General features: G+C 40.4%; 2 protein-coding genes across 3 annotated transcripts; one reads left to right on the forward strand and one right to left on the reverse strand.

Moving 5' to 3' along the window:
- The first annotated feature begins 7,680 nt into the window (after positions 1-7,680).
- Positions 7,681-9,976, forward strand: LOC112198021 (60S ribosomal export protein NMD3). The gene is made up of 2 exons (XM_024339027.2): positions 7,681-7,810; positions 8,173-9,976. Exon 2 carries the CDS (start codon positions 8,188-8,190, stop codon positions 9,721-9,723), a length of 1,536 nt encoding a protein of 511 aa, XP_024194795.1. The 5' UTR covers positions 7,681-7,810; positions 8,173-8,187; the 3' UTR covers positions 9,724-9,976.
- An 887-nt stretch (positions 9,977-10,863) lies between these two features.
- On the reverse strand, positions 10,864-15,211 carry LOC112198513 (probable serine/threonine-protein kinase abkC). 2 transcript variants are annotated; one of them, XM_024339652.2, is made up of 6 exons: positions 14,948-15,209; positions 14,553-14,619; positions 13,055-14,357; positions 12,366-12,635; positions 11,645-11,800; positions 10,864-11,255 (listed from the first exon to the last, which is right to left on the reverse strand). In XM_024339652.2, the coding sequence occupies exons 2-6, from the start codon at positions 14,564-14,566 to the stop codon at positions 11,124-11,126; spliced, it is 1,875 nt and encodes a 624-aa protein (XP_024195420.1). In that variant the 5' UTR covers positions 14,567-14,619; positions 14,948-15,209; the 3' UTR covers positions 10,864-11,123. The 2 variants fall into 2 exon arrangements, with proteins under 2 accessions (XP_024195420.1, XP_024195422.1); XM_024339654.2 differs by lacking the exons at positions 10,864-11,255; positions 11,645-11,800 and adding an exon at positions 11,861-12,225 and having other exon boundaries at positions 14,948-15,211.
- Positions 15,212-15,815: the final 604 nt, after the last annotated feature.

The raw sequence follows: 15,815 nt of genomic DNA on the forward strand, positions 1-15,815 counted from the left end.
ACCTGACATCAGCAAAACCCATCAAAACTTCAGTTGAGTTATGATAGAAAGAGGTAGTGACACACCAACTGGTGGTGACACCTTGATATGTGGAGTCTTATTACATCATATCAAAGTTCGTTTTCTCTCTGTAGGAATAGAATAAGCCCACATCTATTGTTCCCTTTAGATATCGAAAGATATTCTTTAACACCAATCCAATGGTGTTGCGTTGGCGAGAGCTGTATCCAACTAACAAGTTTATTGCGAATGAGATATCTGGTCTTGTGTATTGTCCTAAAATCAATAATGCAGTTATTGCACTTAAAATAGGGCACTTCGGCCTCTAGCACATCTTCGTCATTATTCTTGGGACGAAATGGATCTGTTTTATGACAAAGACTTCAGATGACCATAGGAGTGCTAACATGCTTCATTTTTATCTTCAATAAAACGCCTAAGAATCTTTTGAGTGTAAGCTGATTGGTGAATCAATATTCCATTGACATAGTGCTCAAGTTCTAAACCGAGACAAAACCGTGTTTTCCAAAAACCTTTCATCTCAAATTTAGACTTTAGGTGCTTTGCATTTTCCTTTAACTCTTCTAGAGTTCCAATCGGGTTCATGTCATCGACATATACCGCAACGATAGCAAACCCGAAACTTGTCTTCTTAATGACAACGCATGGGCATAATTCATTATTGACATATTCCTTTCCGATCAAGTAATCATTTAGACTATTATACCACATCCGCATTGATTGTTTTAACTAGGAAACTGAGTGTCTCAATCTAATTGAAAATGTGCTTTGTGATTGAGAGCTACATGATTCAAGTAATCGAAGTCCATTAGGGACCTTCGTATATATTTCTGTATATAGATCCCTATAGAGATATGTTGTGACCACATCCATAAGCTGCATGTTCAGTTTTTCAGAAACAACCAAATTGACAAGGTAGTAGAATGTTATAATGTCCATTATGGGAGAATATGTCTCCACGTAGTCGACACCAGGGTAGTATGAAAAGCCTTGCGCCACTAGGTGGGCTTTGTACCTCACAATCTCATTTTTCTCATCACGCTTTTTAACGAAGACCTATTTATGTCCAACAGGTTTTATATTAGGAGGTGTTGGCATCATTGGCCCAAAAACCTTCTTCTTCGTTAGTGAATCAAGTTCAGCCTAGATCACATCTTCCTATTTGGGTCAATCTGCTCTACGTTGGTATTCATCAATGGAGTGAGGTTCGATATCATTGGAGTCAATAATATCATACACAATATAATAAGCGAATATATCATGAATGATGATGGCTTTTCTATCCCATGTCCCATGTACACTACTGTAATTGGCAGAGATCTCTTTATTCTCAAGAATTGGTTCTAACGTTGGAGCATCTCCCAACAATGTCTATTGGACATAGCCATAATTCAGAATGTTGTCATGGGAAGAATTTTGAGCATCAATGATCAATGGATTTGATTGTGCCAAATTTGTCTTTTTTCTTGAGAATCCATTGAACCCAAGTCCTTCCCATGCTTCCTTGCAGAAGCCATAACTTCAATTGCTGCCACACCACCATCACTGGAGGCACCGCCGTGCCCATCTCTTCTTGGGGCGACTCTACGTCTCGTTGTAGGGACGTCAATCCTTACAAGAACGTTTGCAACAGGTATATTTAATCTCGTCACTTTAGTGATGTCAAAAATCATATTAGGCAATAAATCTGCTACGTTTTGAAAATTGATAATTCACCACACTATAGTTATTGTCTTACACTCTTACCACATAGTCCTTAATCTTTATACTGAAAAGAAAAAAAAAATTCAGGTTAGTACCCTGTGGTTTGGGTCCAACATTATGTTAGTCCCTGCGGTTTCAATTTAATCATCAACACCCCTGCACTCTCAATTTCAATCAACTGTGTCCAAATTTTACTGTGCAGTCTAAATTAGTCGTTAACTGGGTCCACTTAAAGAGCTAAATTTGTCATTTCACAAAATTTTCCTACCAAAAAAAAAAATCTAAGCGAATGACCCCATTCCTCTAAGCCAAAGTGTTGATCTGACGATCGAGGGAGAGCAGATGGGTGGAGATGGAAATGGAGATGTAGATGGAGGAGGTGGGTGAAGATGGATATGGAGGAATAGGGTCCTTCGATTATATATATATATATATATTGTAGGAAAATTATGTGAAATGACAAATTTAGTCCTTTAAGTGAGCCCAGTTAACTGCTAATTTAGACGGCACAGTAAAATTTGGACACGGTTGATTGAAATTGAGAGTGCAAGGGTGTTGCTGATCAAATTGAAACCGTAGAGACTAACATGATGTTGGAGCTAAACCACAGGGTACTAAACTGAAATTTTTCCAAAAAAAAAAAAAAACAGAAATTAGAAAGTACACAGATGTGAAAAGAGTTGGAGGTAATCAATGACGTATAACAGCTATATTTGTTGTTACAGTGACTTGTCTTGCCTCTTGATCTTGTATAACTACAACTCTTGATAGCTTAGAAGATTTATGGTGCCTTTTATCATTTCAATAATTATCGTAAAGTAAGATATTATCAATTATCATCAATTTTTAATTTCACACATTTTTATCTATAGTCAATCAAATATTAAGTTTCGGGCTTTTGACCTAGTCCTCTCTGCTAGGGTTTCTTGGTGTTTCTCTACGTCGAAAAAATTCCAAAATTGTTCTCATTTAGATCTCTTTCTCCATTCGATGGCAGAAGGTGTGTATTCTAATGTGTCGCTGATCAATTCGAACTCGTCCTTGGTTACGTTGGCGGTTGCAGGGGCTGTTGCATTTCAGGATGGCCATTGGTTTATGGTTGGTCATTTGTTGGCTCCAAAAGCTAAGTTGTCGGGGTTTAAAGGCATTATCTCTACCATATGGCTTCTCAGATTGGGTCTCACCATCCAAGATGCCGGTGAGCATTTTGTTTTCTAGTTTGATTGTGAAGCAGTTCACAATTGCATTTTACATGGGGGTCCTTGGTTATATCGTAACACCATGCTGGTGGTGGGAGAGTATGACGGACTTAGTTTGGTGGAGGAAGTGCTGCTGAATATGATGGAAACTTGGGTGGCTGTGAAGGGACTCCTTTTTGGCCTGAGAAATAAGACGGCGCTTGCTTTGGTGGGTGCATCTTTAGGGAAGATGGTTTAAGTGGATCAGAACGCTTTGAAGAGGAAAGAAGAAGAACAAAGAATCAAGATTGCGTTTGATGTCCGGAGCCGGATCCGTAACTGGAAGGTTTTTAAGTTTTCTCCGCGGGTGAAACCGGAGCTTACCTTCATCTATAAGAAGGTAAACGGTTTTTGTCGCGAATGTAGGATGTTTCTTCATGATGCCCTAGGTTGTGACAAAGTATTGCTCAAAGAAAATGATGAGATTCTGGCTATTCCTTCGGTGATGGCCATGGCTGGCCTATCATTAACCACGGGGGCAGCGGCTAGTTCTGATCCACTGGTGTCTGGGAGAGTGTTGAAGATGGTGCCCTGGGCTAATCGGAGCAATAAGGCTCTGGTCATTCTGGATAAGGAATTGGGATTTTTCTGGTGACGGTGCAGGGGTCAATATGGCTGGGAAGGGAGGCCATGCAGCGTTGACCTCTCTTGGGTCCTTTGGTTCCAAGATGATGAGAGATCTCTTTATATTGGACCAAGTTCTGACTGAGATCCAAGCTAAGGGCTGCTTGAAATCGTGTGTGCAGATTCCACTAATCCAGGGAAAGGTCAGTTCAGCGTCTTTGGCTTTGGTTCCAGCTTCATCTGCGACTATAGATGATGCTCGGGTGAAGTTCTCCTCCATGTAAGTGGTGCCAACAGGGAGGAAATGAAAGGCTGCAAATAAGTTGGATCGTTTTGGGAAAAAGTATTTGGCTTTTCCTGATTCGATGCTTGCGGTTGAGGACAATGTTTCTTTGGTTCTAAAACATAAGAATGGCAAGCTTTTGGTTTCACCAAAGAAGAAGAAAATTGGTCGTCGAAGCAAGAATATGGCTAAAATCACAGACGAATAGGAGTGAAAAAGATTCACAAGTATAAGCGTCAGGGAAAAACATTGAGTTTTGTTTCAAATCTTGAGGCAGCCGAGCCTGAAATTGTTGTTGAGCATGACAATGTGTAGATGGGAGAGAGTGAGACTACTCATTTGTTGGAGGCTACTGCTCTAGAGGGATCGGTGGATTGTGATGAGTCACATTCTACAAATAGTCTAGTTTCATTTTGTTTTGGCTCGCAAAAACCAGTGCCTTAGTTGAACCATTTTTGTAACATCCCGTATCTTCACTTACCCGTTTACTAGTCATTTGGAAGGTAAACGACAACTACTTTCACTTTTACCGTCGTTTCGATACTTTTAGTGGCCCTAAAATATGACTTTTTGTTCGGGTCAAATTTGAGAAAATGTTCTTCATGAAAGTTGTAGAGGATGTTAAACCGAGCGCGTGCATATGTGGTACGTAAAAATCGGAGTTCATATGCGAAAGTTATGGCCAAAATACTAAAGTTACTGTTCATGATAATTTTCTATAAATAGCCGAGTTACTGTAGTAAGTTTCCATTTTCAGAAACTTACCGAGCCCTCTCCCCGATTCTCTCTTCCTCTCCGACCTCTTCACCTTCTTCCGGCCATAACTCCTCCATCCGGCGACCGATTTTGACGTATAAGATGTCGTTGGAAAGCTCTCTTCCTTCTCTTCATTTCTAGGTTCGTTTCGTAGCTTGATATGAACTGTGGAAGGTGCAGCAACGAGAAGAAGAGGACGGTCACTTTAACAGTTTTGAGTCAACGCCGATATTTTCCAATTCCGGCAGTCTCCGGCCACCAAATTGGCGTCGAAGGTTCGGTTTTTGACATAGATCATTTCCCCTAAGGTCTTTCATTTCAATTTGCAGTGTAGAGGTCGAATTAACAATTTCAATTTCTAGGGTTCTTGGAATTTCTGGAAATTTTTCACCGGCCAAATTGGAGCTCTTCCAGGTAAAATTGGAACTTGTTGTAGTTGAGAAAGAGGTTGGGTTTGTTGAGTAGATGGTACTGCCAAATTTTGGTGGCCATCGGAGGTGGTTGCCGGTGGCGTGTGGGGCCCACGCGCTGCCAATGTTGGTGGCGCGTGGAGGCGTGTAGGACAGTGTTTTAATTCCGGTTTTTAGCCCATTAAATCCTATAAATTGTGTAGAGCTTGTATGTGAAGTTTGGTGATTTTTGGAGAAACTTGGAATTAATTATGAATTTATGAAGTTTAGGGTTTCGATTACCGAATTACGAGAATCCGACCATCGGATATCTCACGGTTCTGCATTGGAACCTTTAAATTAACGAATTGGTATTAGTGGTATAATTTGGGCTAAATCCGAGGAGAATTGGGAGGTGAAATTATGAGGAATTGATTTTAGGAATTGTATTAAATTATTGAAGAATTATTCACGGAATATAATTGTGTACAGTACAACGTACCGAGCTATTGCTCGATGACGGAACACGAATGCGTGATCGTCGGAATAGTACTGTGAGTGGACTTTTGTTTTAAATAGCGATGCATGCATTTATTTTCTTAAATAATGCTCTAGTGATTATTCATATTACTTTTTGAGGAAATGAATTAATTTTCAGAAATTGATTCCGAATTATATCATGGATTTGCTTTCAATAATGAGTTTCAAAGGTTGGTTTTGATTTATAATATTATTTGATGAATTCCTTATTTCCGAGGTAAATTTCTGGAATTAAGCATATCCCTAATCACCGAGTTAAGCTCCTGGAAGATTTTTAAGATGAGTTTCAATGGAGTTGGCTATTCTCAATTGTTTATTGACTTTCAATTTTGGCATTGGGAATGCCTAATTAAGGATTTTAGATTTGGTTGGCTTCTTGGAGATTTTGAGAGATTTTTGGAAATGGGATTTACCTAAACTAATTTCCGGTTTTGGTTACGGATTTGAGAATATCTGGGCGTGTGGGACACGCCGTCGATTTATTCATATTTCTCACTTATCCATTTTGAGATTGAGAGTAATCTTGGCGTGCGGGGTCACGTCGTTGAATACATGGTTTCTATCTCGTGAGAAATGTGGGGAAGCTACATGGATTTACTAGTTTTCGATGATTTTTCCTCACCATACGCGGGTTATGTTATTAGTTCTCCTCCTCACCTACTTTGTGTTGGTGAGTGGCAGTTGAGGTAGCTTGTTCTCCTCCTCACCTACTTTGTGTTGGTGAGTGGCAGTAGAGGTGATTTATTCTCCTCCTCACGTGGGTGGCAGTCGAGGTTATTTGGTCTCCTCCTCGCACAATTTATGTGTGAGTGGAAGTTGAGGTTATTAGTTCTCCTCCTCGCACAATCTATGTGTGAGTGGCAGTTGAGGGTAGGTAGAGCCTGGGAGGCTCCATTTCCCGTATGGTGATATCTCTTCCCCATATCCTATCATTTCTCGACTAGCGGGGCCTAGTCTGATTTCCGTGTAACCAGCGAGGCTGGTCTTATCCTGTTGAGTATCGGAGTTTCGATCTTTCCTCTCAGTTGTTTGTGACTAGCTAGCGGGGCTAGTCGGTTTTTCTTGAGCGGAGCTTCTCGTGATTTGTTTTCTAAATCATTGCATGCATCGAGAGTTTTTAAGGAAATAAATGTGGGAAAATATAAAATCCATTTAGTTTAAAAATTGTTTATTTTTGTCCACTCACGCTAACGTATTTTATGTACTTTCCCCTGGGCCCTTCGGTTTCAAATGCCCAGTTTGCAGGCGAATTGGTTGAGGTCGGGCGTACACGGGTTGAGGCATAGTCAACAGCATGGCTTCCGCATCTGCCTTTGAATTAGGTTTTTCTCTTATACCTTTCTGTTAGAATTGCTCTGATTACCTATGGGATTTATGCTATTTGAGTTGAGATGTGTGTTTTGGGAATTGGAGACTGATGTTGATTTGGGGAGCAGGGTGGCTCCAGGAGCATAAGGATGAATTGATTAAGTGTAAATGTTTTGTACAGGTTTGGGTAGCTCATTTTAGGGGAAGTTTCGCCAAATTTTTGGTAGAATTTCTTCTGAGGTGGGCCCCGCATGGTCACTTCGGATTTCAGGGTGAAATCTGGGGCTGGTCTTGTCAATTTTACGTCTGCTTTGAGGTATCTAGGTTTTTGTTAGAATAATGGTGCGTGGATTTCCTAAAGGGTGGGTGTACTCGGGATTACTGGGATGTTATTCTTCTAGAATAGGTTCCATGAGGTTCTAAGGAATGATTCTTTCTGTCGACCCCATAAGGGTGTTTCGTTTTTGTACTGTCTGCTGAATTTTAATGAAATGACTGACCTATTTCCATAAAAAAAAAAAAAAAATTTACACATTTTTATAGTCATCGAACCGGTCCCGTAACTCGTAAATCAAAACTAGCAAAGTTAGTGGAGATTCGACCAAAATCATAGCCTAAACAACTATCAACAACCCACACCGTTTGGTTGCATCAGCCATATGTCACTGAAAAATATCACCAGGCCATCCGATTGAGAAACTTAACAAAATCCTTTGAAGAAAAAAAAAAAAAAAAAAGGGCCGATAACTCCCCAAGCCGATTCAATCGAAGAAAAGAATTAAACAAAAAATAATAATAATAACTGAAAAATTAAAAAAAAAAAAATTTAAAAGACCAAAAATTGGAAAGTCGGAGGCAATGACATAGGAGGTCATGAGTGACGTAAAACGGTAATATATAATTATTGGGATACCCCAATTTGAAGTCTCTCTTCTCTCGAAAAAGGAAAACCTCCCCCCCGTCACCGCCCTACCCGATATTCGAAGCGACTTGATCATTAATTCCAGGTTAGACGTTCTTTCCATGAAAAAAAAATGGGTTTCTCTGCTTCCAATGGATTCTATTGCTGTTGCATCAAAATTGTTTTTTTTTTTTTTTTTTTTGAAATGACAAAATTGTTATTTAGGATCTATGAGTTTTGGGGCTCTTTTGCTCCAAATTTGTTTGCTTTATCAACGATCCAACTCCAGCTCCATAGAATAGAAGATTAATGCTCTGCTCTCTCAGACCATTAATTGTTTAGAATGAGCGAGCTAACTTTGCTGTGTGTGCTGCTTTGAAATTGGAATTTCTGATTCTATAAAGCATATGCAGATTCTCCAATTTAATGTCTTGCTGATTACTATAACTTGTTCCTTTTATGTTCTAGCTTGCCTGCCCCGCAATGGCTGAAGAAGCAGGTGGTATGTTCGTGGTTCAGCAAACTGTTGGCAGCGTGCTGTGTTGCAAGTGTGGTGTCTCCATGACACCCAACGCTGCCAATATGTGCGTCAAGTGTTTGCGCTCCGAGGTTGATATCACCCAAGGTTTGCAGAAGCAGGTGACCATTCTCCATTGCCCCGAGTGTGAGAGCTACTTGCAGCCTCCAAGAACATGGATCAAAGCCCAATTAGAGTCCAAGGAGCTGCTGTCCTTCTGTATTAGGAGAGTGAAGAACTTGAACAAAGTTAAGTTGGTTCATGCCGAATTCATTTGGACCGAGCCTCACTCCAAGAGGATCAAGGTGAAACTGAAAGTTCAGAAGGAGGTTTTGAATGGAGCACTACTCGAACAGTCTTTTGTTGTGGAGTATGTTCAGCAAGAACATATGTGTGAACCTTGTTCCAGGGCCCAGGCTAACCCTGACCAGTGGGTTGCATCTGTGCAACTCCGCCAGCATGTTTCTCACAAACGCACCTTTTTCTTTCTCGAGCAGCTGATTCTCAAGCATGGTGCTGCTGCCAGTGCCATAAGGATTAAGGAGACAGATAAAGGGATCGACTTCTTTTTTCCAAGCCGGAGTCACGGCTTGAAATTCGTGGAATTTGTGGGTAAAGTTGCACCAATAAAGAGTCACCATGACAAACAGCTTGTTTCACATGATCAGAAAAGCAATAATTTTAATTATAGGTATACATTCTCAGTTGAAATATGCCCCATTTGCCGTGAGGATTTGATTTGTCTGCCTCCCAAGGTCAAATCTAGTTTGGGTAATCTTGGTCCTCTTGTGATCTGCACCAAAGTAACCAACAGTATTGCGTTGCTTGATCCTTTCACCTTGAGGCATGGTTTCTTGGATACTGATCAGTATTGGAGGTCATCCTTTAAGTCTCTTCATACGAGCAGGGAGCTAGTGGAGTATATAGTGCTGGATGTGGAGGTTGTTTCGCCTGAAGTTACTATTGGTGGCTCGAGGTATGCTCTAGCTGATGCACAAGTTGCTCGCCTGTCTGACTTTGGGAAGAATGACACTATTTTCAACATAAAAACACATCTAGGCCATCTTTTAAGTCCTGGGGATTATGCTCTTGGTTATGACTTATATGGGGCTAATAGTAATGATGACGAACTGGAGAAGTACAAGGGTCTGGTCATTCCAGAAGCAATTTTGGTAAAGAAGAGCTATGAAGAAAAGCATCAGAAGAAGCGTGGGAAGCCTCGCTCGTGGAAGCTTAAGTCCCTCAACATGGAAGTTGACGATAAAGGTAGAGGTGAGCAAGAAAGGGTGGACTCGGAGTATGAACAGTTCTTGGATGATCTGGAGGAGAACCCTGAAATGAGGTTCAATGTATCACTGTACCGCAATGAAGAATACCAAAAGCCATCAGAGACTGCATCAGTGACTGATGGGGAAGATCTACCTTCTGTACCACTTGAGGAGTTGCTTGGTGACCTTGGACTAGGTGAGGCCGAAGTTGGGGACAGCAGCATGAGGAAGTAAAAAGAAAAGGAAACGAGGTTAGTTGGATGGTAACTGTCTCACAGGGCAGTGTGTCGGTCTGGGTTTTGTTTCAATTGGACTGTCTTGCTGCCATTGTAAGCCATGTAAAGCATGTTTGAAAAGTCTCTTTCTTAGCTCTCCTGCTTGGAACAGAATTTGAGTTTGCTCCTCTTTGAGAGCTATGTGGTTATTAGTTATTAGTTTATTGCAGTACTAGTTTCATTGAGTTAATGTACTTTCCTGGCTATAAATAGCTCATAATTCTTGTTAATTGTTAGTGAAATTACCAAAACAAAAAAGTTAAGACTGTTGCAAGCTAGGGCAGAGATAATATTTGATTGACCAAAGAAAAACATATCTACAAGTCCCTAGAAAGCATTGCAGTTTTTGGCAAGATGATCAATTGCCTGGACCGTGCCTATTTTATTTTGCATATCAAAGAAAAATATACAAAAAGCAAATTTCACTTCTGGGAGGTTGATGCACTGTGTCACATTTTGTGGTCTCAACTCTCAACACTACAAACGGTTTAACTATCTGAAACTGCACAGTGAGGTTTATGGCTCGTCTCATACAACAAATCTACGAATTTATCTTGGGAAGCCTCTTCTTCCAGATTAACTAAGCTGGAATTCTTGGTATGCCGGCCTCTTCTCATGGTTGCCTTCCTGCAAGCTCAGCATATAAAAGCGTCTACAATTGCAGAAAATTATCTCGACTCCAACTAGAAGCTTGTCATCCTCTCAAATAAAAACACTTACATGGCTTGTCACTCAAGGAAGGCTCCCAACAAATCTTGAGCGGTTCAAAAGAGAGTTAAGAAAATATCCTAGTTGTGCTGATTCCCCAGATAGGCAGTAATCCACGCTTCATCTTGTTAGAGATTGACCTAGAGTAAAACATATTCAGAATACCGTGGAAGCAAATCCTGGAAAATCCGTGTGTGTACACATGCTACTTCAGTACGGAGGATGAAAAATGTAAACGCTGTATATTGCAGTTCAGTTTTATTATATGCAGCATTTAACTTGTCAACATTGATTGATCTGACCTCAAGGGCGGAATGCATTTGCAAACATCCTTGAGCATTTTACACAAAACACTATATATAAGTCGGCGCCTATTGGCATGGTACAAATATAAATTAGACTTTACTTCTTCGACATATATAGTAAATGCTTGATTAAAACCAGTGAGTCTTTGCTTATGAATTGTGAGGCACTACAAATAGTAATGCCAATGTATAAATTACAACTTCAAAAAATAACATATATGCAATTAAAAGAATTACAAAAACTAGAAACCTAAGACAATCGTGTTCATCTCTTAGGAGTCGTATGTATTCAGTTTTATAACTATCAAAATTGTTTGGTCATAGTAGTAGTGTCACTGACATGACCTTAGGGAGCCATTAGCGCCTGAATAGTGTAGGAGAGGGACTCTGCCCATTCGAGTTTTGAGTTTTGATAACCAGCGTACATTTGCAATGTTTTCATCACATTGTATGCAGGATCAAGTTTCCTCTGCCATCCCTGCAAAACATAACCAGTGAGATTGTATCAGATCAAATATTGATAATCACACGATTCACACCATTAGTATATATAGTTGGAGCAAATTGTGCCTCAGCATATCTATGCCAGTAACCAGTAAAAACTACTTATTAACTTTATTATTAGAAAGGACTCAAAGGAGTGAAAGATATCATGAACAACAGAGAAAGGTGAAAAATACACACAGAGGTGCATGCGTGTGTGTTACATAGTTTTCTTGTACATGTATGTTTGAATCTATCAGGGCATATTTGGGATACTCTAAGCTTATACGGGCATGTGCATATGCAGATCTGACTAAGTTTTCATTTCATACCAGAATTGTAAGATTCAGCTTCTGTGGATAAGTGAAAAGTAAAGGTAATTACCTCAAGAACCAAAGTTGTTACCATGACAGTGCAGACATTTCCATCAACATTGACTCTATGACGCCTAACTTTCTCCAGTACCTGATGCATGCACTCAGCAGGATGGATCAGATCACCTTCTGGACTACCCCAATAAGTGAAGGCCTCCTTCATTTCCTGTAAGAACAAGATTATAAACCATTAGCCCAAAATGGGATAAGATCGTCAAAGGAAATGGATTATAGCACACTAGTAAAACAAGCTTCCCCAGTTCATATCATTGAGGAATTGCATTTGTCTAACAAACATTACACAGACATATCTTCAACTTAATCATAAACTTATTCCCCCCATGAAAAATTAGAAATAAAGAGAATTCAAATGAAACATAAACTTTTTCATTATACATATAGATGAATAACAGAAACATGGAGTGCATAACAAATAGATATCACATATTGCAATGGTACTCAACAGAGTTCCCACAAACACAAGAAAGTACCACCAAAACCATTAGGCTTCAAAAGCATTCCAAATATCAAATATTCTTTTCCTTACAAAAGCTGGTACTAACGATACGTGTTGCCCAGGAAATCTTAAACCTATATACAAGAAGCATACGTCAAACTCTGCATTCATTTAATAAGCAGTTAGCAAACAAGAATCCAATGCCTCTTCATACAATCTTATCGCAACATTCCTAGTAATGAACTAATGAAGTTACATGGCCTAAAAATTTCACCTCAATGAAAGCTTCCGGATTTGGGCATTTCTGTTGATTAGATAGTCTGAGCGTGCACTCAGCGGCAGTGCCTCCATCACGACGAGCGATAGCCTTGAAAAGTCCAACTAAATTTACTTGGTCAGTTCTAGAGAGCTCAGCAGTCATGCCTACATCAAGAAAAATGACATGAGGCTTTAACTTGAAGAGTTTCTTCCAAAAAGAGTTGCTCTGAGGCACCCGGACAAGGATATTTCCAGGATGCATGTCCGCATGTATATAGTTGTCCACCTGAAAGAAGACGCGTCATAACTTTGAAGCCATGTGCTCATACTTGAACAAAGTAAGAAAGATCATAACTCCTAACTATGAAGTAAACCACAAGCGACAACAAAGAAATCAAGCATACTCAAGTAGCTAATACATGCACTTCAGGCATATGAGTAACAAGCAAAAATTACAAGAGACGTGTTAATAACTTGGAAGCCATGTGCTCATACTTGAACAAAGTAAGAAAGATCATAACTCCTAACTATTAAGTAAACCACAAGAGACGACAAAGAAACCAAGCATACTCAAGTACCTAATACATGCACTTCAGGCATATGAGTAACAAGCAAAAATTACAAGAGACAGCATCAATGAATTTTTGAATGACCAACTTCCAAAACCATAAATTAACTAGAAACATCAAAGAATATATATCTTACCAGAAGCATCTTTAAATATGCCTTTGTTCCACTGTGAGCAACTGCAGCTTTAATCTGATCTTGCCCGGGAAGCTCATGAAGATAGTTTGAGACACATTCCCCTTGCTCATAAGTTTCCACCAAAACAGCAGGATGCACAAGTGGATACAAAGGCTTTGGAAAAGAGACATCCTTATGATGACGGAAATTATAGATAAAACGGCTCAAATGGGCAGCTTCCCTTGCAAGATCAACTTGAGACATCATGAAAACTGAGAACTGCTGTACGCTTTCATCTAATCTCCACCACTTTAAAGTAGGAATGACCATTGACAATTTTGCAACTGAATTGATAATCACAAAATCTCTCCTAATTGATTCACTAACACCAGGATGTCTGACCTTTACGGCAACTACCATGGGCTTCACCTCTTGGTTTGGGTATCGAAATCTCAAAGTAGCTCGATGCACTTGAGCAATACTTCCAGATGCTACCGGCTCCTCTTCAAAGTTCTCAAAAATCTCAGAGAGCTTGCGTCCAAATGCTCCTTCAATAGTTTTCTTTGTGTAGGCAAAGCTATGTTCAGGAGCTTTCATGTGAAGCTCTGAAAGCTTGATGCATAAGTCTCTGGGGAAAAGATCAGGCCGTGTAGCAGCCCACTGACCCCATTTGATGAAAGCTGGACCTGCTTTTTCCAAAGTACGATGAACAACATGAAGCCACAATCTCCTAAACTCAGGTCCACAGTAAGCGACGAAAGGCATCATCACTATGCTGGGTGAGAACAAAATCCCCAGATAGAGTGCTCTCAGTAACAATATCACACCTTCTAAAGCCGACAATAGTAATGATGTGATAAAAGCATGTCCATCTTGAGCACGCATGTATATAGTATTCTGCGACTGGTCCATTTCTGCCAGAGACCTCTGTGCCCATGCTAGCTTCCCACTTGTGATGGCAAAAGTACTGGGCAGTAAAAAGTTAGGCCGAGTTATGAACAAGGCGACTGCTTGAGCAAACTTACTCACAGGACGGAATCTAGAACCACTTAAAGTGAATCTTTCAAAGAGCCTTTTCAAAGCAAGTTGGGTATGATGTGTCATGACAGAACCACTCTTGGAATAATTCCTCTTCGTTTTATTAAACAATAATAATGCGCTATTCCCTCTAGTAGGCAAGACATAGTCCGTGTAGAATCTGTATTGGGGAAGACCAAGGCCAACTCTAGTAATAGTTCCATACTTTCCGGGTTCTGGATAGCTTGGTTTCAGGCTTGTAACAACCGACTCTGAAACTCTCCTAAAATTTCTGAACATCAACAATCTGCATTTTGAATACCAAGCCAATCATCTTAGCATATTTATATCCATTCAGTGAGATGACTGGGAGAAAACTTTGACCTTTAGGTTTCTCATTTGCAACATGAATTCAAAAATTAAAAGGCCACTACTTTCTCTACTGAATAAAATGAATCCCACAACGCTAGCTGAAAATGTAAATAAAGAAAGGGAGACGGACCTTGAACATGGCATCGAATCCGACTTGGACAGATTGTTGGGAGGACTAACAATCAAAATGTAAGAGGCTGTAGTTTGCAAAAGAACAAAACAGTGTAAGAGCTACAACAGAGACTAAAGAGAAATGCAAAAAGTAGTATTTCGTTGCATAAGAAGGGATCAGAGCCAAAAAAGAATCAATCATCTCCGAAACTATAGCAACCTAAGCAATGAGCCTACAGAGAGCACTAGTGTAGATGAAGGCTAAGACTAAAAGCATTTTTGGCCAAACAAACAAACAAAAAGCTTGGGGCTTTTAGGGACGGTGGTCTATAATGGCAACTCTGAGCATACTGAATCAAAACATAAATTGTAAGTTGCAAAGTAAAGCCCATGAGAAGGTTAAGGTATAGCTACCAAAGACGCCGTGAGAAGTGGCCGCCGGCGGAGGCAATCGGCAGAGAGGTTTGAGAAACAAACCCCGGCGGAGTTTCGAGTTCCGAGGTGTGCAGTGAAGAATGGCTTCGATGCGTGAAAGGAAGGCGTAGATGAATACGGTGCTGCGGCAATCGGAGGTCGTCGGAGATTCAGGACTCTAGAGAGAGAGAGAGAGCTAAAGACGCGGGGAGAGAGATGGCCACGACGACGGGGAGGGAGGGAGGGAAGGAAGGGTTTAATGAATTTTTCTCTCGCGTTGACGATTTTGCCCCTGCGCTCTTTGACGGGGATATTTTAAGTGCATATGGCCTACTTGTCTTGGCGGCCAAGAAACCATCTTCACCTCTATCTAATGAGTGTTGCTGTTACTTGTCCTGGTTTGTTATCAAGGAGTTGGTTGAATTTGGAGCATGGTTAGGGATAGGGGTAGGGTTTAGGGCCAAAATGATAGGTTCGCCAGCAGAATTGAAATTAAAATGAAAGAAAAGCTAAAATTCATTCATAATTCTTCATTGTCATTTCTGGTCCGCTGTTACAATACTTAAAGGATTGGAGAAAGAGTGCAATCCTTGGCAAAAGGGAAAGAAGACATGTGGCACAGGACCACTTCCTACATCAGATATTCTTGGAACTATTAGGACTATCCCTGGGCCGATTGGGCTGCTTACAAAAGAGAGATTAGTGTTGGGATTAACTGAGTTGATCCTAACAAGTCCCACCGCCCTAAGAGTCAAGCCGACCTCAGCTCCCAAACGTTGGGAAACAGGCCATGATTGAGTAGGCTTCTTCCCACGTTGCATCTTCCTTCGGCATGCCCGTCCATTGGATCAACCAAGTCATAACAGCC

Source organism: Rosa chinensis, chromosome 4, assembly GCF_002994745.2.
Source record: "Rosa chinensis cultivar Old Blush chromosome 4, RchiOBHm-V2, whole genome shotgun sequence".
Lineage (NCBI taxonomy): Eukaryota > Viridiplantae > Streptophyta > Magnoliopsida > Rosales > Rosaceae > Rosa > Rosa chinensis.

Coding starts and splice junctions, on each gene's coding strand:
- LOC112198021 (XM_024339027.2), top strand. CDS start 8,188: ATGGCTGAAGAAGCAGGTGGTATGTTCGTGGTTCAGCAAACTGTTGGC.
- LOC112198513 (XM_024339652.2), bottom strand. Junction 11,801..12,365: donor ATCCGGAAGCTTTCATTGAG/GTGAAATTTTTA, acceptor TTGTTCTTACAG/GAAATGAAGGAGGCCTTCAC. Junction 11,256..11,644: donor TAACAACTTTGGTTCTTGAG/GTAATTACCTTT, acceptor TATGTTTTGCAG/GGATGGCAGAGGAAACTTGA.